The sequence below is a fragment of the Vigna umbellata genome, chromosome 4, assembly GCF_029865625.1.
Source record: "Vigna umbellata cultivar VRB3 chromosome 4, Vumbellata_1.0, whole genome shotgun sequence".
In the NCBI taxonomy this organism is placed as follows: Eukaryota; Viridiplantae; Streptophyta; class Magnoliopsida; order Fabales; family Fabaceae; genus Vigna; species Vigna umbellata.
Genome location: NC_142168.1, coordinates 11,451,260 through 11,474,872, shown reverse-complemented (window position 1 = coordinate 11,474,872; position 23,613 = coordinate 11,451,260). Strand labels below are relative to the sequence as shown.

Genomic DNA, 23,613 nt, shown 5'->3' with positions numbered 1-23,613 from the left:
ATGTAGTTGATAAACTGTCGTGAGATTTATCTAATGTTATTATTATATACAGTCAACTTTATCCTCTCAAATTTTGTATATATTTTTGCACATCAGTGTGATCAGCGATCATTTGTATAATGTTATTGGAAAAACAACTGGTAGAAAAAATATTATAAGCCCATAACACCAACTACGACATTAATTAAAAAGCTCGATTAAAACTTTAAGTTGTAACGTACACGTTTAGAGGCAAGTTGATTTGGATGCATGTAATTTAACTAAACAAAGAACTATTCCTAATTAAATTTAAATATAATGAATAACTAAAAGCAATAAATGAGATTAAAGGATTTCTTTCTGTACCCTGTACTTCCAAACAAAAGAAACATTCATTGAATTGCGATGGGAATGTGGATATGAATTGAGTAAAGAAACATTCAAAAAAGATGATACAAAAAGAAAGATTATATGTAATCTTGAAACTACAAAAAAAAGAAAGAAATTACATGTAATCTTTCTTCAAAGATATCAAAGATTTTATTTTGAGCTCCGCCCTTTTTCCACAGACAGGTGATGGTCTTTTCAAAGACCTCAACCTTGACATCTTCAAGTGAATCTTTTTTATCCAACTGAAATTTTTCGAAATGCTCTATCAATGTTTTCTGTACACAAAAATATAAACAACTTTCAACGTTAAGAAATCAAAACTTTTTCAAAGTTAAAAAATCAAAACTTTTTTATAGGTTTCCCGTACCACTAGAGGAAAAATGACATTTTATAACGTACAAAAATGACTTTTTATAACGTAGTTATTGGGGACATAGTTCTGGGCGATATAGTAAGTCTGCGCATTAGTTTCTGAAGTCCGTCATAATATGCGCAGTGAGGTATAATCACGTAAAAAGCTGGATTAAAACTTTAAGTTGTAATTAGAGGCAAGTTGATTTGGATGCATGTAATTTAACTAAACAAAGAACTATTCCTAATTAAATTTAAATATAATGAATAACTAAAAGCAATAAATGAGATTAAAGGGTTTCTTTCTGTACCCTGTGCTTCCAAACAAAAGAAACATTCATTGAATTGCGATGGGAATGTGGATATGAATTGAGTAAAGAAACATTCAAAAAAGATGATACAAAAAAGAAAGATTATATGTAATCTTGAAACTACAAAAAAAAAATAAAGAAATTACATGTAATCTTTCTTCAAAGATATCAAAGATTTTATTTTGAGCTCCGCCCTTTTTCCACAGACAGGTGATGGTCTTTTCAAAGACCTCAACCTTGACATCTTCAAGTGAATCTTTTTTATCCAACTGAAATTTTTCGAAATGCTCTATCAATGTTCTCTGGACACAAAAATATAAACAAATTTCAACGTTAAGAAATCAAAACTTTTTCAAAGTTAAAAAATCAAAACTTTTTTATAGGTTTCCCGTACCACTAGTGGAAAAATGACATTTTATAACGTACAAAAATGACTTTTTATAACGTAGTTATTGGGGACATAGTTCTGGGCGATATAGTAAGTCTGCGCATTAGTTTCTGAAGTCCGTCATAATATGCGCAGGCAGGTATAATGACGTAAAAAGCTGGATTAATACTTTAAGTTGTAACGTACACGTTTAGAGGCAAGTTGATTTGGATGCATGTAATTTAACTAAACAAAGAACTATTCCTAATTAAATTTAAATATAATGAATAACTAAAAGCAATAAATGAGATTAAAGGGTTTCTTTCTGTACCCTGTGCTTCCAAACAAAAGAAACATTCATTGAATTGCGATGGGAATGTGGATATGAATTGAGTAAAGAAACATTCAAAAAAGATGATACAAAAAAGAAAGATTATATGTAATCTTGAAACTACAAAAAAAAAAAAGAAAGAAATTACATGTAATCTTTCTTCAAAGATATCAAAGATTTTATTTTGAGCTCCGCCCTTTTTCCACAGACAGGTGATGGTCTTTTCAAAGACCTCAACCTTGACATCTTCAAGTGAATCTTTTTTATCCAACTGAAATTTTTCGAAATGCTCTATCAATGTTCTCTGCACACAAAAATATAAACAAATTTCAACGTTAAGAAATCAAAACTTTTTCAAAGTTAAAAAATCAAAACTTTTTTATAGGTTTCCCGTACCACTAGTGGAAAAATGACATTTTATAACGTACAAAAATGACTTTTTATAACGTAGTTATTGAGGACATAGTTGTGGGCGATATAGTAAGTCTGCGCATTAGTTTCTGAAGTCCGTCATAATATGCGCAGGGAGGTATAATGACGTAAAAAGCTGGATTAAAACTTTAAGTTGTAACGTACACGTTTAGAGGCAAGTTGATTTGGATGCATGTAATTTAACTAAACAAAGAACTATTCCTAATTACATTTAAATATAATGAATAACTAAAAGCAATAAATGAGATTAAAGGGTTTCTTTCTGTACCCTGTGCTTCCAAACAAAAGAAACATTCATTGAATTGCGATGGGAATGTGGATATGAATTGAGTAAAGAAACATTCAAAAAAGATGATACAAAAAAGAAAGATTATATGTAATCTTGAAACTACAAAAAAAAAAAAAGAAAGAAATTACATGTAATCTTTCTTCAAAGATATCAAAGATTTTATTTTGAGTTCCGCCCTTTTTCCACAGACAGGTGATGGTCTTTTCAAAGACCTCAACCTTGACATCTTCAAGTGAATCTTTTTTATCCAACTGAAATTTTTCGAAATGCTCTATCAATGTTCTCTGCACACAAAAATATAAACAAATTTCAACGTTAAGAAATCAAAACTTTTTCAAAGTTAAAAAATCAAAACTTTTTTATAGGTTTCCCGTACCACTAGTGGAAAAATGACATTTTATAACGTACAAAAATGACTTTTTATAACGTAGTTATTGGGGACATAGTTCTGGGCGATATAGTAAGTCTGCGCATTAGTTTCTGAAGTCCGTCATAATATGCGCAGGGAGGTATAATGACGTAAAAAGCTGGATTAAAACTTTAAGTTGTAACGTACACGTTTAGAGGCAAGTTGATTTGGATGCATGTAATTTAACTAAACAAAGAACTATTCCTAATTACATTTAAATATAATGAATAACTAAAAGCAATAAATGAGATTAAAGGGTTTCTTTCTGTACCCTGTGCTTCCAAACAAAAGAAACATTCATTGAATTGCGATGGGAATGTGGATATGAATTGAGTAAAGAAACATTCAAAAAAGATGATACAAAAAAGAAAGATTATATGTAATCTTGAAACTACAAAAAAAAAAAAAGAAAGAAATTACATGTAATCTTTCTTCAAAGATATCAAAGATTTTATTTTGAGCTCCGCCCTTTTTCCACAGACAGGTGATGGTCTTTTCAAAGACCTCAACCTTGACATCTTCAAGTGAATCTTTTTTATCCAACTGAAATTTTTCGAAATGCTCTATCAATGTTCTCTGCACACAAAAATATAAACAAATTTCAACGTTAAGAAATCAAAACTTTTTCAAAGTTAAAAAATCAAAACTTTTTTATAGGTTTCCCGTACCACTAGTGGAAAAATGACATTTTATAACCTACAAAAATGACTTTTTATAACGTAGTTATTGGGGACATAGTTCTGGGCGATATAGTAAGTATGCGCATTAGTTTCTGAAGTCCGTCATAATATGCGCAGAGAGGTAGAATGACGTAAAAATCTGGATTAAAACTTTAAGTTGTAACGTACACGTTTAGAGGCAAGCTGATTTGGATGCATGTAATTTAACTAAACAAAGAACTATTCCTAATTAAATTTAAATATAATGAATAACTAAAAGCAATAAATGAGATTAAAGGGTTTCTTTCTGTACCCTGTGCTTCCAAACAAAAGAAACATTCATTGAATTGCGATGGGAATGTGGATATGAATTGAGTAAAGAAACATTCAAAAAAGATGATACAAAAAAGAAAGATTATATGTAATCTTGAAACTACAAAAAAAAAAGAAAGAAATTACATGTAATCTTTCTTCAAAGATATCAAAGATTTTATTTTGAGCTCCGCCCTTTTTCCACATACAGGTGATGGTCTTTTCAAAGACCTCAACCTTGACATCTTCAAGTGAATCTTTTTTATCCAACTGAAATTTTTCGAAATGCTCTATCAATGTTCTCTGTACACAAAAATATAAACAAATTTCAACGTTAAGAAATCAAACCTTTTTCAAAGTTAAAAAATCAAAACTTTTTTATAGGTTTCCCGTACCACTAGTGGAAAAATGACATTTTATAACGTACAAAAATGACTTTTTATAACGTAGTTATTGGGGACATAGTTCTGGGCGATATAGTAAGTCTGCGCATTAGTTTCTGAAGTCCGTCATAATATGCGCAGGGAGGTATAATGACGTAAAAAGCTGGATTAAAACTTTAAGTTGTAATTAGAGGCAAGTTGATTTGGATGCATGTAATTTAACTAAACAAAGAACTATTCCTAATTAAATTTAAATATAATGAATAACTAAAAGCAATAAATGAGATTAAAGGGTTTCTTTCTGTACCCTGTGCTTCCAAACAAAAGAAACATTCATTGAATTGCGATGGGAATGTGGATATGAATTGAGTAAAGAAACATTCAAAAAAGATGATACAAAAAAGAAAGATTATATGTAATCTTGAAACTACAAAAAAAAAAAAGAAATTACATGTAATCTTTCTTCAAAGATATCAAAGATTTTATTTTGAGCTCCGCCCTTTTTCCACAGACAGGTGATGGTCTTTTCAAAGACCTCAACCTTGACATCTTCAAGTGAATCTTTTTTATCCAACTGAAATTTTTCGAAATGCTCTATCAATGTTCTCTGTACACAAAAATATAAACAAATTTCAACGTTAAGAAATCAAAACTTTTTCAAAGTTAAAAAATCAAAACTTTTTTATAGGTTCCCCGTACCACTAGTGGAAAAATGACATTTTATAACGTACAAAAATGACTTTTTATAACGTAGTTATTGGGGACATAGTTCTGGGCGATATAGTAAGTCTGCGCATTAGTTTCTGAAGTCCGTCATAATATGCGCAGGGAGGTATAATGACGTAAAAAGCTGGATTAAAACTTTAAGTTGTAACGTACACGTTTAGAGGCAAGTTGATTTGGATGCATGTAATTTAACTAAACAAAGAACTATTCCTAATTAAATTTAAATATAATGAATAACTAAAAGCAATAAATGAGATTACAGGGTTTCTTTCTGTATCCTGTGCTTCCAAACAAAAGAAACATTCATTGAATTGCGATGGGAATGTGGATATGAATTGAGTAAAGAAACATTCAAAAAAGATGATACAAAAAAGAAAGATTATATGTAATCTTGAAACTACAAAAAAAAAAAGAAAGAAATTACATGTAATCTTTCTTCAAAGATATCAAAGATTTTATTTTGAGCTCCGCCCTTTTTCCACAGACAGGTGATGGTCTTTTCAAAGACCTCAACCTTGACATCTTCAAGTGAATCTTTTTTATCCAACTGAAATTTTTCGAAATGCTCTATCAATGTTCTCTGCACACAAAAATATAAACAAATTTCAACGTTAAGAAATCAAAACTTTTTCAAAGTTAAAAAATCAAAACTTTTTTATAGGTTTCCCGTACCACTAGTGGAAAAATGACATTTTATAACGTACAAAAATGACTTTTTATAACGTAGTTATTGGGGACATAGTTCTGGGCGATATAGTAAGTATGCGCATTAGTTTCTGAAGTCCGTCATAATATGCGCAGAGAGGTATAATGACGTAAAAATCTGGATTAAAACTTTAAGTTGTAACGTACACGTTTAGTGGCAAGCTGATTTGGATGCATGTAATTTAACTAAACAAAGAACTATTCCTAATTAAATTTAAATATAATGAATAACTAAAAGCAATAAATGAGATTAAAGGGTTTCTTTCTGTACCCTGTGCTTCCAAACAAAAGAAACATTCATTGAATTGCGATGGGAATGTGGATATGAATTGAGTAAAGAAACATTCAAAAAAGATGATACAAAAAAGAAAGATTATATGTAATCTTGAAACTACAAAAAAAAAAGAAAGAAATTACATGTAATCTTTCTTCAAAGATATCAAAGATTTTATTTTGAGCTCCGCCCTTTTTCCACATACAGGTGATGGTCTTTTCAAAGACCTCAACCTTGACATCTTCAAGTGAATCTTTTTTATCCAACTGAAATTTTTCGAAATGCTCTATCAATGTTCTCTGCACACAAAAATATAAACAAATTTCAACGTTAAGAAATCAAAACTTTTTCAAAGTTAAAAAATCAAAACTTTTTTATAGGTTTCCCGTACCACTAGTGGAAAAATGACATTTTATAACGTACAAAAATGACTTTTTATAACGTAGTTATTGGGGACATAGTTCTGGGCGATATAGTAAGTATGCGCATTAGTTTCTGAAGTCCGTCATAATATGCGCAGAGAGGTATAATGACGTAAAAATCTGGATTAAAACTTTAAGTTGTAACGTACACGTTTAGTGGCAAGCTGATTTGGATGCATGTAATTTAACTAAACAAAGAACTATTCCTAATTAAATTTAAATATAATGAATAACTAAAAGCAATAAATGAGATTAAAGGGTTTCTTTCTGTACCCTGTGCTTCCAAACAAAAGAAACATTCATTGAATTGCGATGGGAATGTGGATATGAATTGAGTAAAGAAACATTCAAAAAAGATGATACAAAAAAGAAAGATTATATGTAATCTTGAAACTACAAAAAAAAAGAAAGAAATTACATGTAATCTTTCTTCAAAGATATCAAAGATTTTATTTTGAGCTCCGCCCTTTTTCCACAGACAGGTGATGGTCTTTTCAAAGACCTCAACCTTGACATCTTCAAGTGAATCTTTTTTATCCAACTGAAATTTTTCGAAATGCTCTATCAATGTTCTCTGCACACAAAAATATAAACAAATTTCAACGTTAAGAAATCAAAACTTTTTCAAAGTTAAAAAATCAAAACTTTTTTATAGGTTTCCCGTACCACTAGTGGAAAAATGACATTTTATAACGTACAAAAATGACTTTTTATAACGTAGTTATTGGGGACATAGTTCTGGGCGATATAGTAAGTCTGCGCATTAGTTTCTGAAGTCCGTCATAATATGCGCAGAGAGGTATAATGACGTAAAAATCTGGATTAAAACTTTAAGTTGTAACGTACACGTTTAGAGGCAAGCTGATTTGGATGCATGTAATTTAACTAAACAAAGAACTATTCCTAATTAAATTTAAATATAATGAATAACTAAAAGCAATAAATGAGATTAAAGGGTTTCTTTCTGTACCCTGTGCTTCCAAACAAAAGAAACATTCATTGAATTGCGATGGGAATGTGGATATGAATTGAGTAAAGAAACATTCAAAAAAGATGATACAAAAAAGAAAGATTATATGTAATCTTGAAACTACAAAAAAAAATAAAGAAATTACATGTAATCTTTCTTCAAAGATATCAAAGATTTTATTTTGAGCTCCGCCCTTTTTCCACATACAGGTGATGGTCTTTTCAAAGACCTCAACCTTGACATCTTCAAGTGAATCTTTTTTATCCAACTGAAATTTTTCGAAACGCTCTATCAATGTTCTCTGTACACAAAAATATAAACAAATTTCAACGTTAAGAAATCAAAACTTTTTCAAAGTTAAAAAATCAAAACTTTTTTATAGGTTTCCCGTACCACTAGTGGAAAAATGACATTTTATAACGTACAAAAATGACTTTTTATAACGTAGTTATTGGGGACATAGTTCTGGGCGATATAGTAAGTCTGCGCATTAGTTTCTGAAGTCCGTCATAATATGCGCAGGGAGGTATAATGACGTAAAAAGCTGGATTAAAACTTTAAGTTGTAATTAGAGGCAAGTTGATTTGGATGCATGTAATTTAACTAAACAAAGAACTATTCCTAATTAAATTTAAATATAATGAATAACTAAAAGCAATAAATGAGATTAAAGGGTTTCTTTCTGTACCCTGTGCTTCCAAACAAAAGAAACATTCATTGAATTGCGATGGGAATGTGGATATGAATTGAGTAAAGAAACATTCAAAAAAGATGATACAAAAAAGAAAGATTATATGTAATCTTGAAACTACAAAAAAAAATAAAGAAATTACATGTAATCTTTCTTCAAAGATATCAAAGATTTTATTTTGAGCTCCGCCCTTTTTCCACAGACAGGTGATGGTCTTTTCAAAGACCTCAACCTTGACATCTTCAAGTGAATCTTTTTTATCCAACTGAAATTTTTCGAAATGCTCTATCAATGTTCTCTGTACACAAAAATATAAACAAATTTCAACGTTAAGAAATCAAAACTTTTTCAAAGTTAAAAAATCAAAACTTTTTTATAGGTTTCCCGTACCACTAGTGGAAAAATGACATTTTATAACGTACAAAAATGACTTTTTATAACGTAGTTATTGGGGACATAGTTCTGGGCGATATAGTAAGTCTGCGCATTAGTTTCTGAAGTCCGTCATAATATGCGCAGGGAGGTATAATGACGTAAAAAGCTGGATTAAAACTTTAAGTTGTAACGTACACGTTTAGAGGCAAGTTGATTTGGATGCATGTAATTTAACTAAACAAAGAACTATTCCTAATTAAATTTAAATATAATGAATAACTAAAAGCAATAAATGAGATTAAAGGGTTTCTTTCTGTACCCTGTGCTTCCAAACAAAAGAAACATTCATTGAATTGCGATGGGAATGTGGATATGAATTGAGTAAAGAAACATTCAAAAAAGATGATACAAAAAAGAAAGATTATATGTAATCTTGAAACTACAAAAAAAAAGAAAGAAATTACATGTAATCTTTCTTCAAAGATATCAAAGATTTTATTTTGAGCTCCGCCCTTTTTCCACAGACAGGTGATGGTCTTTTCAAAGACCTCAACCTTGACATCTTCAAGTGAATCTTTTTTATCCAACTGAAATTTTTCGAAACGCTCTATCAATGTTTTCTGTACACAAAAATATAAACAAATTTCAACGTTAAGAAATCAAAACTTTTTCAAAGTTAAAAAATCAAAACTTTTTTATAGGTTTCCCGTACCACTAGTGGAAAAATGACATTTTATAACGTACAAAAATGACTTTTTATAACGTAGTTATTGGGGACATAGTTCTGGGCGATATAGTAAGTCTGCGCATTAGTTTCTGAAGTCTGTCATAATATGCGCAGGGAGGTATAATGACGTAAAAAGCTGGATTAAAACTTTAAGTTGTAACGTACACTTTTAGAGGCAAGTTGATTTGGATGCATGTAATTTAACTAAACAAAGAACTATTCCTAATTAAATTTAAATATAATGAATAACTAAAAGCAATAAATGAGATTAAAGGGTTTCTTTTTGTACCCTGTGCTTCCAAACAAAAGAAACATTCATTGAATTGCGATGGGAATGTGGATATGAATTGAGTAAAGAAACATTCAAAAAAGATGATACAAAAAAGAAAGATTATATGTAATCTTGAAACTACAAAAAAAAATAAAGAAATTACATGTAATCTTTCTTCAAAGATATTATTTTGAGCGCCGCCCTTTTTCCAGAGACAGGTGATGGTCTTTTCAAAGACCTCAACCTTGAAGTGAATCTTTTTTATCCAACTGAAGTTTTTCGAAATGCTCTATTAATGTTCTCTGTACACAAAAATATAAACAAATTTCAACGTTAAGAAATCAAAATTTTTTCAAAGTTAAAAAATCAAAACTTTTTTATAGGTTTCCCGTACCACTGAAGTAGCGGGGAACTCGGCCGGGATGACAGCCCGGACCCTCCCTCCGCAGTGCGAGGCGCCAAAGCCGGAGGGCGGTCAGAGTCGAAAACGCCATCTCTAACATTCACGTCCCACGTGAAGATTCCACCTCATTATTCTAACAAATATAAATAAAAATAAAACAAATATAAAACATATTTTGGAAACTAAAATATCAAAAGTAAAAACATAAATCATTATAAATTGTATAAATTAAAAAAAAACATTTAAATAATTAAATATGTGGTATACTAGCCTTCAACTGACCTACATATTTTTAGGTTAAACATGCATGTCGGAGACGATGCTTCTGATTCAACCTTTTTATTAAAAGAAGTTATTAAAGTGTGTATGAAAGCATTTTGTGATGTATAGGAATCTCCCAGGTCAAATTTTCACGCGTTTACTACATTCAATGATTCAGCACAACGTGGATGACTTGATGACTGTAAATTCATCTATTTCTTTATTTTTATGGTCTATTATTCTTTATGTTCAACCACATTATTAATTTATACACTATAATCTATCTACTTCTACCATGAATCTATACGCTAAGTGGGTCTATAGATTTGATCGTATAAATTTATTTTGCTAATGTGTAGTATATAAAGGGTTCATTTGGTTCACCATTAATTATGGTTTGTGAACTATACTAATACTAATTGGAAAATAAATTCAATAATGAAAGGTGAACTAATTTCAAAGTGCTAGTTGAGTTGAGAAAGATATGATGTTTCGTAGCATATCATAGCTGTAAGTGAAAGTTCTACTTAATTATCTTGAGTTGGAACAAATATATATATTTTTTTAAATTATTCTTTACTTCTTTCTCCTAAATAATTTTTTAGTTCCTTTCTCCTTTTGGAATAGAACATTATGGTTTAGATATTACTGCTGAAAATCAATAGAACATTAGGGTTTGGACGTTATGGTTAAAAATTCAAATATTAATCTAAGTTTTACATTAAATTTTTAATAAAAAAGTTAAACATCATATATAATAATAAAGATATTAGAAAGTGGTTTTAAGCCTAACTCAACCCCACAAAATCGGCTTATAAGATTAGGTTTGCATCCCACTTATATATTATAATTTGGCTTTATCTCTAGTTGATGTGAGACTTCAAACACACCCCTTCACGCCGAGATATAAACATCTCAAGCGTGATAGTAGAAATGGGTGGTCCGATAGTGGTCCAATAACGAATGGAATAGAAATGTTCAAAAAATAAGAAATATCGTTAAGATAGACTCTAACCATGACTCTGATACCACATTAAAAAGTGATTTTAAACCTAACTCAACCCACAAAACCGGCTTGTAGGGTGAGGTTTGCATCCCACATGGAAGATAAACTACAATGTATGAAATGTATATTTCTTAATCTTATAACAATATAATTTAGAAAGTTAATTATTATTTTCACATTTTGTTTGTTTTTTCTTCTCAACGACTTTTCAATCACGCTATATATATATGGTTTGGATTTTGATAACACGTTTTGAAAAATAATTAATTAATGAGTTTGTTCCTGATTCATATATTAATAGAGGACCACACATTTTAAATACATTTTAATGAAGTTAAATTTATGGAATTGACTACCTATATATGCTAATTACGAATTGATTAATTTTAATTTTAAGTGTTTTTTATGTAATGTGAAAAGCTAAACAAAGTCACATATTCAACATCCTACTTTTGTCCTTTGAAACATAAAAATATTGAAATAAGTTTTATTCCAACTAACATTTTTTATACTTTAAATAAAATTAAGGTAGAAGAAATTATGAAACCTAATTGATAGGCTTAATCGGTTAGTATATTGCACGGAAAGAGCCGCGTTAAAAGTTTTGAAATTTAAATAAATGTTATATTGACTTATATAAAATCATTTACAATTTTCACTTATTTTTATTTACATTTAAATAATTTTATAATTAAATAATTTCACCATATCTCACTTGATAGCATTTCATTTAATTACTACTTTGCTATAAGCTAAACTGAAAATTTCTTTTGACGATGACAAAAAGATAATTATAAGCTAGTTTATAAAAACATTATATAAAAAATAAATATATTTATATCATAAAAGTATGAAAACATTCAACATTTTATATGTACCTAACTAACTATAGGGTCCACATTAATTCCAGTCTTAAATGTGCATTAAAAATAAATGGCATGTCAGATGAAGATTACTTGAAAACAGCTAAGTTAAAAAATTGCATTTATTTAGAAGCATAAGCAAAAAAGCATCCAAGTTCATGAACTGTTGCTCAAAATAGTATGAACAGCAACATGTTCTCTTTCAACCCATTCCCTCTGACTCATCATGTGACATTTTTTTAGCTTTTCATCGAATTAATCTATAACTTTTCAACGATGAATTCAATTAAAAAGTGTCATAATTTATAATTAATTACCGACTTAAACATATAGTATTGTGTTCTAATCTAGCTGGCTGGGCTCCATATCCCAAAAAATAAAAAGAAAAATAATGACTGTTATATCTTTTTAATCAATATGTTCATGCATTAAAATAACTCTAATAAATAATTTTCTACAATTTAATTAGATGAATTAACCTAATGTTCTTTCATGGTATCACAATATATATATATATATATATATATATATATATATATATATATAGAGAGAGAGAGAGAGAGAGAGAGAATTCATATATATTAAAAAGCATGATTAATGATAATTGAGCATCAGTTTTTTAATGTTTTTCTATAACCAAAACTGAATCTAAAATTATATAAATAAGTTAACATTTTTTTTCCATCATTGAAAAATATCAATTAACTTTAATGAGGATTAATATTCATAAAAATTGATTAACTGTACATTCGATTTGGTCGAACTTTAAAAAGAATGATGCAGATGAAAAATGGTTTTGTTATAATTATTTTTGTTTGCTTTTAAAATAATTTGCTAGAATAAATAAAAATAAGTTATTTTTTAAGGTTTCGTTTTTTTATAAATAAAATAATTTTGATTTAATCACAAACAAAGTGCATTTGTTAATATTATTATAAAAAATAAAATTTAATAATTCTTTTTTAAAAAATTACTCAATTATTTAGTAATGAAAAAAATTAGTTTAGATTTTAGTTCTGAGAAAAAAAAATTATATCTATATCATTTTAATATTTCGCACATAACATCACATATGAATTTTTCGGTATTTTAATCTCAACATGAGAAATATTTCTTAACAGGAGATAAAAAAGAGAGAGTAAACATTTATAATTGCCTTTATTACCCTTGTATTTTATCATTAAAAAGGCGTATGTAATAGTTAAGTAGTAGTTGAATTAAACTACTTTTTAAAAAGTGATACCAATGGTTTTTTTTTTAAATAGAACCAACAAAAAATAAATTTGCGTTGTATAAATTCTGATATAAATTATTTAAAATTAAAAATAAATATATTTTTCATTCTCAGACTATTTTTAAAAACTTTAGTTTCTCTAAATTAAACTATATATTTATCTATTTTGTCTGTATATTTTATGAAAATTATGCGAAACTTCATTTTCATCAAATGGTATTTGGAGTCCACACCTTAACTCTACATACGGTCATATTTTCATAAAATGGAGAGACATAACCAGGGACGAAATATAATTAAGTTTGAAAACAATTTATAGATAAAAGAAATATATATTTAACTCTTAAAATCAATATATATTTTCTGTCTATATATGCTCACTTTTACTTTTTTTTCTTTCTTTCTGGGATAATATACATATATATATATATATATATATACTTCATAATTGCAACAAGTAACTATAATTTAATGAGTATGATTAAAATAGTATTATCTAATAATTATCAAGTTGATGATATGGTGAGGTGGCAATATAAGTTTATGATCGTACACTAGTATTTTAGTAGACTAGAGAAGTCAAATTTGTGAATTCCGTAATACTAAATTCTCCATCACACATGACACTTATACATTTATTAATTTGCTTACAAAGTCAAAAGTTCACTAATCAGAGTTCAGACATAGCTTTGTTATGTTTTCTTCTCTATATATATAATTATGAATTTATGTTATCAAACTTCATTAGGAGTAGAAGTTAATCAACAACATATATGGATCAGAAGCTTGTCTCAAGCTGGTTCCATCTTCATTCCTCAGTGCCCTTATCCTACGTGCAACCACCGGAAAGCCAACCTGGCATGGTTTTTGCTTCCGGCAACAAAATCCCGGTGGTAGATCTCGGGCTGCATGATCGTCATGAAATCTTGAAGCACATTTTGAAAGCCTCCGAGGAATATGGATTTTTCCAGGTTCTTTCCCATCAATTTTCTTTCCCTTTGTTGTAGTTAATTTCACTGCATATATATTGGCTTTCTGCATAATAGCAGTCATAGTAAAAATAAATTCCAGATAGCAAAGTGCTTCCATTTCTTTCTTGCACTAAAAAGAGAATGAAAAATCAATTTCATCGTCATTAAGCACTACAATGTTATTAGTTCTTGATATTACGATAGTGTCAGTGTTTAAACTTAGCTGTTTACAATAATTTTAGTCCAGAATATATGCTAATATTATGATTAGTCTTGTATATGTGTGGTTATGCATGAAAAACCGTGGTGTAGGTTATCAACCATGGAGTTTCGAAAGAGTTAATGGACGAGACACTGAATATTTTCAAGGAATTTCATGCCATGCCTGCTGAAGAAAAGATAAGGGAAAGCTCCAGAGATCCAAATGGAGGTTGCAGGCTCTACACAAGCCGTGAGATTAACAACAAAGATATCGTTCAGTTCTGGAGGGACACATTAAGACACTTGTGTCCATCTTCCCAAGATTCCATGCAATTTTTGCCTCAAAAACCTGCAAAATATCGGTAAAAGATCACCTTCATCTGATGTATTTTTTGAGTAAATAATATTCAATACGAGCTATCGTTTCCTCTGCAACTTATTTAAATGAGTTCACGCAATCCAATTTAAGTGGCTTCATCTTTGAGTCTGCATTTATATAAACTATAAACCCTTCTTGACAATGGTAGATATACATATATATACTATAAATTTCAGCCTGTGTCAGATGTTTTGACTGTGGAAGTTGATGTGTTCTCGGGTTGACAATGATGTCTTAGAAAATAACAAGTCACTATCAAGTTCTTTGAATAATAATTGAATATAGTCCATAAATATTCTTTTAGATTATTCATTTTCTTCTATTTTTTTTAAATGGTTGACAATGAGATTTTAACCATTGCACTTGGTTTAATCTGAACCTTAATGAGTCATCATTGATTGTTCTGAAAGATGAATAGACATTATTTATACCACATGGGCAACTAAAGGTCTAATTAAGACCACTTCTTTCTTTACCATTAATTAAGTTTTCCTTCATTGGAAACCACTACTACTACCCAATGTTACTACTTTTGCATCTGGTCTTAATTATCACAAAGTCACAATTAACAGCACATATCCACCATGTAATCACGTTTAACATAAGTACCACTGTCATCAACACTATAGCCGTCACTTCACAACGAACAAAACTCCAGCTCAATATACAGGTTAGCACAATACAATTATTAAGCATACATGATTGTCGGTGATGATTCCTTTAATTGCAGTGAAGTTGTTGCAAAATACACACAAGAAATGAGAAGAATGGGACTAGAAATTTTGGAGCTGCTATGTGAAGGTTTAGGACTTGACCCAAAATACTGTAGTGGTGGACTTAGTGAGAGTCCATTACTGCTAGCTCATCACTACCCGCCATGCCCAGAACCAAGTTTAACCTTGGGAGCTCCCAAGCACAGAGATCCTAACCTTGTCACCATTCTGCTTCAAGAAAAAGATATAAATTCACTTCAAGTCTTCAAGGATGGAGAATGGATAGTGGTTGAACCAATTCCTTATGCTTTTGTGGTTAACATTGGCCTTATGTTGCAGGTATATATATGTTTCTCCATTTATAAAAGTAGCTCAGGAATTTGACATTAATTAGCATAATATTTGTACACTTTTTTCTGACACATAAACTCAGCACTAAAAGTTACTGAAATATATAGGTTGGTTTGATTCTTAATTCTGGGTCATGATGATATGGTTTTGCATGATGAAATTGAACTGAAATTCTGTGACTGATGAATGTGCAGGTGATCAGTAATGGAAGGTTAATCGGTGCCGAACACCGTGTGGTCACAAATTCAGAATTTGCAAGGACCACGGTTGCATATTTCATCCGTCCAACTAGCAAACAGATTATAGAACCTGCAAAGTCATTGATAAGTTCTGGTGCTGGACCCATCTACAGGTCCATTGCATTTGAAGAGTTCTTGAAAAATTTCATGATCAAGGGTGCTGACATTGAACAAGAATTGCTCTTGTAACCTAAACAGAAACCTATGCAGAACGCTGCACTGTAGACACATTAATGCCCCTTTCAAATTTCTTACAACCTTATCTTGTTTGCACATGATATAGTCTTCGGCGAATTATCTCAAGAATTGAATATGTTTTCAATATTAAAGTATTACTACTATTATTATTATTAAAGTGTTTGTTATGTAATTATGTACTATTAGAGACTAGCGGTATTGTACCTATTGTTCACAAGTTAATAAAGTTGAAAGCTTTATTTATTTATTACTACTCGCTTATTTATTTTCAAAATATAATTTATGAAACAAGCTATAGTTAGTTAAGTTTTTTTTTGTTAATGGAAAATGCTAGCCTCGATATTGTTTTTATTAATTAACTTTTTTGTGTGGACAAAATATATATGTATATATATTAACATATTTAGGATGTTCCAATCTGTGAACAAACTTTATTAATTAACAATCCAAAAATATAAAGGAATATTATTTTCTTATTACACTTTAAAATAAAATAAAAAAAACCATGTAAGTAGAGTTGATATGTAAGAAAAAAAACAAAAATTTTGTTTAACAAGACACCTTTTTATTTAATTTAATGTGTTTTCGATTAACAAAGAATACCTGATTTTGTCCATCGTATTTTGTTTATTCAATTTACCTTGACACTTCTATATAACAAATATAATAAACAATACGAGACGAAATTCATATTAAAATTAAGAATACTTAGTTTTGTTATTTAGTTTCCCTCTCTCTTAGCCGTAACGGAAAACACGTTTTGATTGATTATAGTGCTCATATTTTACTAACTACAATTCATTTTATGAAATTTCGTATGAATCTCGTCCAAAATGACACCTATCTATAATGAAAATACTAAACAACTCAAGATGAAATTTCTTATTGCAACACTTGCTTGGTTATTTAATTTCCTCTCTCTGTCTGACCATTCAAACTCTCCTTGATTAATATGTTATTAAGTATAACTTATATGGAGCAATTTCCTATGAAAAATCATGTACTAAATTTCACTTCTCAATGTATAAAACACTCAATCAATCTTATCTTATGATGTCAAATTCTGAATATATTTATCACATATAAGTGACATTATTAGTAAAATAAACAGTTAGTGGAAGACTTTTGCAATGACCGTGTAAGCAACTACAATTTTGCTATTTAAAATGGCCTCCACGTACGGTTGTTTTTATCTACTACTATTAAAACAAACCAACTACTAAAAAACTATCAATAGGAAAAATAGTTTAAGCAGATAGCTCCCTCATTTGGTAGTAGCTATACGAGACTATAGTCTCGTTGAACGATTTTTGGGGAAGATCTAAGTTTGTAAATTTTAATGATAATTTCGTTGAACGAGCTATTTGATTACTAGACAAGTAGACCTTATATATGTATTCTTTTAGTATGTTTAATGTAAGATTATGTAATGTTAAAATAATAGTTGGTTTATGATTTTTATATAAGAATGATTGATAGATTTAGGTATAAATATGTATGCATGAAATTATGATGATGATGAACTTGTTAATGGATATGATGATTATACGTGTTTGGCGTAATTCCAGATATCTCATGGGTCGATTCTATGATGACGTTTCTTTAGTGTATGTATTGATATATAGATTCATTATTAAGAGTTATCTTGTTGCTCTAATAATCACTCAATCTCAAGTAGAGAATGGTGGGTATGTGGTGAGAGGTGCAGGTCCTAGTCTAGAGGCTTTAACTTGGCTAGAGATGCTAATGTACTAACCTTGTGTGTGGTAGGATAAAATTCATTGACAATGACTCTGTAGAGCAATAAAGACCACCATAACTCATCAGATTTTGATATCAATACATGTATCCAGATAATTGAGTCTACTATGAGTCTTTATATATGATATGATTTCTTTATGAATGAGTGATGTATGATAATATCTCTATGTTTATTTTATGAAAACTCTTTTGCACATTAGTTTATCTTATTGTTTCTTTTGGTGTTTTTTATGTGTTTGTTTGTTCCTTTTGCGATGGTCACCTTGTTAGTGTGAGCATATAAGGGGTAGGTGTTGAAGAATCTCTAGTGGAGGAGAAGGATGCTACAAAGTATTCTTTCTTGTAGTCTAGTAGTTTTTCTTAGTTGCTTTAGATATATTTTATTATTTCAGTTATTTTTTTAGATAATTGTATTAAAACCATATATTTATATGCTGAGACAATTTCTTTGTTTTATTAATCTTATAATGTCTTATTGTATCAATTGTAAGTTACTAAAATTGGAATGTTAAAAAAAAAACTATATAGATGACAATCGTATAGTATAACTTAAAAGTATAGTAAAATTTATAAAAGTATAAATTCAAATGTTAAGTATGTTTCTACTTGATGTTGTAAGCTTATTTAATATTTCTCCATGTCAAGTCTAAATTGTATAACTTTTGACTATATTGAGTATGAACAAGTGATCACGAGTTTCACCCAAATTTTGATGTATTTGATTCAAACAACGACACAAGAATAATAACATGTCTCACCTACAGTTTTTGTGTATTTTTGAACATATTGCAAGAACTCAACAATCCATTTTTCATAGTGTTCTCTAATACGACATGTATTCATCCACCTTCGATCCATGTACATTATTGGTAACAAACTCCATCATTCTCACATTTGTAATTATCATAAGGTGAGGTCCAACCCATTCAGAATTTTTTTTTTCATAATTCACTAACATGTACACGGGGAAATCTATCATCATAAATTTGATATAATTTCAACTGAATTTTGCATCGATCACTGAAATACACGAAATAAAAGTGGTCACTCATTATCAAAGTCAAGTATGCATCCATAAATTAAAAAAATGGTATGAATCAAAATTGGACAATTCAAAATATAATACAAATAAGTAATCTTTAAAGTCTCAAACAAAAATTAAGATTCGCTCAAGGTCTACATCTAAAATTATGCATTAAATAATTAATAAATCTTAGCATAAACTAATAAATTAATTTCAATATATTTCCATGAATTTTAAAATAAAAAAAATAAAATTCTTATTAAACACAACCAACCTAAACCCTTAATGATGAAAATTTCAAAAAATACATATACAAATCCATAAACACAATTAAAGGGACATTCAAGGATACTCATGCCTCAGTTCTCCAAGAATAGTCATGGGTACCGTATATAGTAAGGTGTAAGTAACTGACCTCAATGCAAAAACTAAATAAATAGAGAGTTGCTTCAAGAGAAAACCACCATTGAAGATGAAAAAACCACTCGTTCTGAAATGCAATGCAGCCTTCCACAATGTAAGCCTCCATTGTCGAAGAATAAAAACTTATTCATAGAGAAAAGGAGGACTCAATTGGAATTTTAAAATCGATTTATATCATACTATAACAGTCAAAAGTAAAAGAAACTTTTTATGTCTAACTTTTATAAATTCAAACATAAATGTATGGGGATTTATGTTGAACCTATAAGGGTCAAACACAAAATGTTTTTTTTTGGCTGATATAGGTCATATGTAAATATTGTTCATTTATTTATTCATGTCAGACGTAAATGATAATGACTAGCTATTTGTGTTAATGCGTTCAAGTAATTATAAGAAAAAATATTTGATCAACATTTTGTTTCATTCTTATTTTGGTTGACTAAAATCCGAACTGGTAAACTCAATTAGTCGAATCCATCAGCCTCCAAGTTATGTTTTTAAACCTTTTTTCTGTAAACTAATTAATAATATTAGCAGTGAAGACTGGAGAAACAGCTGAAATGAAGATCAGAGTGTGAAATGTTAATTATAAATTAGAAATTATAGAGACCATGGTTAATTAGCTTAATGATGTAAGACTGAAGAGGAAAAGAGGTGAATGCTTATAGAAAGTGGAAAACAGAGGAAGAAGGGTGTCTCTCACAAATTGGAACAATGTTTATGAAATGTTTAGGCAACACAAGTTCTTCAAAGAAACAGTATCAAACAGTAATAGAAGAGTTGTGCCATCAGTTTTCTCTTGCAGAGATTAGAAAGTCAACCAACAACTTCGATAGAAAGAGACTAATTGGTCGTGGAGGATTTGGTGAAGTATATAAAGGCTATCTCCAACATTATGCTGCTTCTAATTACATAGTAGCAGTGAAACGGTTTTCTGTGGAACACAGTGAAGTGTTCAAGAATGAAATAGAGTTGCTCTGCCAGCTTCGTCACCCTAATTGTGTGTCTCTTATAGGATTCTGCAACCACAAGAAAGAGAAGATTGTTGTGTACGAATACATGTCCAATGAATCTCTAGATCGACACCTACAACGTGGGGAGCTGTCATGGAAGCAAAGGTTAGAGATTTGCACAGGAGCAGCGCGTGGACTACACTACCTTCATGCAGGAGCTAAGCGCACCATCATCCACCGTATAGTCAAACCTCGAACCATCCTTTTGGACGACAACATGCACCCAAAACTCACAGGTTTCTGCATTAGCGTAAAGGGGTCACGATTGATGTCAAAACCAAAGCCAATTAAAGTTGATGTTGTGGCTGGTAAATTTTTTTTCTTTGCTTTATGAGCTTAATTACTTGCTAAAATGAACTTTTGTTTTGTATTATATTAAGCTAATATTTTTACTTGCAGGTACTCCTGGATACATGGCTAGAGAGCTTTTCACTGACGATGCCATCACAGATAAATCTGATGTTTATTCTTTTGGTATGGTTCTGCTAGAAGTTGTGTGTGGAAGGAAATACATAACAATGCCAGCTGAAAGAGAATTTCTGGAGAAGCCTGTTGAGGAAAAAGTTGATGCGAGCATCAAGGGAAAGATTGCACCAAAGTGTTGGGAAGTCTTCATAGATATCACCAAAAGATGCGTGATGTATGAACCGGATGAGCGACCAACAATGGGTGAAGTAGAGGTACAACTAGAGTATGCTTTGTCGTTGCAGGAACAAGCTGATACAAATACTAATGGTGATTATACCTTATTTTCCACCACAGTTATTCACCCAGGAGCGGAACTGATAGACAGCACAGAAGACAGTGATACTGAAGAAATGTAACGTATTTGTAGATAATTAAACACTGCTATATAGAACAACACAAACGTATAGACAAGTTATGTTATTTAAGGTTTAAACATTTGAATAGTTAGATGGCTGCTGTGTGACTCAACATAAGCATAAAATATGTAGTTGATAAACTGTTGTGAGATTTATCTAATGTTATTATATGTATCAAGATTTCAGTTGTTAGATAGAAAAAAAAAAGCTTTAACAACTCACTCCCCTATCCCGACAGAAAAGTAGTTATGTTGGAAATCTATCTGACTTGTAAACTCTACTCTGCAACAGGTATTCCTCCAGTTTCTTCAAGCAGTCAAATATCTGTCTCAAGTATTACTGAAATGAACTATGTTGTAGTTAGCTTTAATTGCATATTCTTTAGCATCCTCTTAACATACAAAAAAAAAGTATATTGTGACATGTTTTCCAAATCTGCATGTCAAGACAAGGTTTTTCGGGCATATTTAAATTAGAAAAGTTTGAACAATAATTGTTTCCGTCAAGAATCGAATTTATCATTTGAACATAGACAGATTTGAATAAAAAGAAAACACGAGATGATTGCAGACAAAAACTTCTGAAAAAAAAAATAGTAATTAATGATTAATGAAGATAAAATGCTTATTGAATTGTCATTCATATACTTTAACATCTCCAACATTTGTTATTCCACCTATATCAGTATTTAAATTTATAATATACAGTCAACTTTATCCTCTCAAATTTTGTATATATTTTTGCACATCAGTGTGATCAGCGATTATTTGTATAATGTTATTGGAAAAACAACTGGTAGAAAAAATATTATAAGCCCATAACACCAACTACGACATTAATTAAAAAGCTGGATTAAAACTTTAAGTTGTAACGTACACGTTTAGAGGCAAGTTGATTTGGATGCATGTAATTTAACTAAACAAAGAACTATTCCTAATTAAATTTAAATATAATGAATAACTAAAAGCAATGTGCTTTCAAACAAAAGAAATATTCATTGAATTGCGATGGGAATGTGGATATGAATTGAGTTAAAGAAACATTCAAAAAAAGATGATACAAAAAAGAAAGATTATATGTAATCTTGAAACTACAAAAAAAAAAAGGAAAGAAATTACATGTAATCTTTCTTCAAAGATATCAAAGATTTTATTTTGAGCACCCCTTTTTCCACATACACAAGTAAAGGTGATGGTCTTTTCAAAGATCTCAACCTTGACATCTTCAAGTGAATCTTTTTTATCCAATTGAAGATTTTCGAAATGCTCTATCAATGTTTTCTGTACACAAAAATATAAACAAATTTCAACGTTAAGAAATCAAAACTTTTTCAAAGTTAAAAAATCAAAACTTTTTTATAGGTTTCCCGTACGTAGGAGCGGCGCTTTCCCCGCAATCGGAATTGGAACTCGGCCGGGATGACAGCCCGGACCCTCCCTCCGCAGCAGTGCGAGGCGCCGAAGCCGGAGGGCGGTCAGAGTCGAAAACGCCGCGGTGGAGGGAAGGGAAAGATATGATGGCGGAGTGCTCGTCAGAGTTTGAAACGTCGCGGTGGAGGAAAGGGAAAGAGAGGCTGGGCTGCCCGGCGGTAATGCTTCTTCGTTCAAAAATACATTTAGGAACTCCATAAAATCCTCCTCGCTTTCTGATTTGCTTTCTGATTGTGCCGATTCTTGAACTTTTTCTAGGACTTACCATTGGTGTGTTTTGCTTGAGAATGGAGTCGAGGAGGGAATAATTTAGTTTGTATATATATACAAAATATTTTGAATTTTTGGGTGTTAAATTGTTATTTGAAAAAATAAGATTGTTATTTTACCATAATACAATATTAAATTGTTATTTGAAAAAATAAGATTGTATGCTCGTGTTATTAAAAGTTATCAATAAACTTCAAAAGAAAAATTAGTTTAATTCAAGATTTTGTATATTCAAATCCAACTATACAAAAAATATATATCTAGATCATATTTATTAAAAAGAAACCAAACACTTGTTACATTCCTACCAACAATTCGAGTGACACCTAAATACATTATTATTATTATAATTAATTAACACTGTCAATGTAATTACCATTATAATTAATCACAACAAATATTATTACTACTTAATTTGTTTGAGGTTTTTTATTTATTTTTATCACTCTCACTGTTATTTTGATATTACCTTTATTATTATCTTTCATTAATTTTGTACTAGTACATTCAAGGGAAAAGACAGCGGTTATTTTCGCTTATAGACACCGGTTCTGTAACCGAGGGTAAAAAGTCTACCACTTTTTACCTCGGTTACAGAACTGAGACAAAAATGTATGTTTTTACCTCGGTTAAAATGCAACCGAGGCAGTATAGGGTATTTTTTTTACTTTT

General features: G+C 30.0%; 3 protein-coding genes across 4 annotated transcripts in view; 2 read left to right on the top strand and 1 right to left on the bottom strand.

Moving 5' to 3' along the window:
• Positions 1 to 8,169: 8,169 nt before the first annotated feature.
• Positions 8,170 to 23,613, bottom strand: part of LOC148199227 (importin beta-like SAD2) — a 66,910-nt gene continuing 51,466 nt past the window's right edge. Inside the window, exon 15 of one of the 2 annotated variants that reach the window (XM_088111764.1) lies at positions 8,170 to 8,299. In XM_088111764.1, coding sequence (XP_087967890.1) covers positions 8,259 to 8,299 — 41 coding nt within the window. In that variant the 3' untranslated portion in view covers positions 8,170 to 8,258. Of the gene's footprint in view, positions 8,300 to 8,847; positions 8,997 to 23,613 lie in introns of those variants that run through there. The other variant, XM_088111765.1, reaches the window with a different exon arrangement.
• LOC124841557 (hyoscyamine 6-beta-hydroxylase-like) lies at positions 13,874 to 16,440 on the top strand. The gene is made up of 4 exons (XM_088114105.1): positions 13,874 to 14,112; positions 14,425 to 14,675; positions 15,423 to 15,744; positions 15,951 to 16,440. Exons 1-4 carry the CDS (start codon positions 13,915 to 13,917, stop codon positions 16,182 to 16,184), a joined length of 1,005 nt encoding a protein of 334 aa, XP_087970231.1. The 5' UTR covers positions 13,874 to 13,914; the 3' UTR covers positions 16,185 to 16,440.
• On the top strand, positions 20,095 to 21,723 carry LOC124841549 (receptor-like protein kinase FERONIA). The gene is made up of 2 exons (XM_047317837.2): positions 20,095 to 20,725; positions 20,817 to 21,723. Exons 1-2 carry the CDS (start codon positions 20,119 to 20,121, stop codon positions 21,239 to 21,241), a joined length of 1,032 nt encoding a protein of 343 aa, XP_047173793.1. The 5' UTR covers positions 20,095 to 20,118; the 3' UTR covers positions 21,242 to 21,723.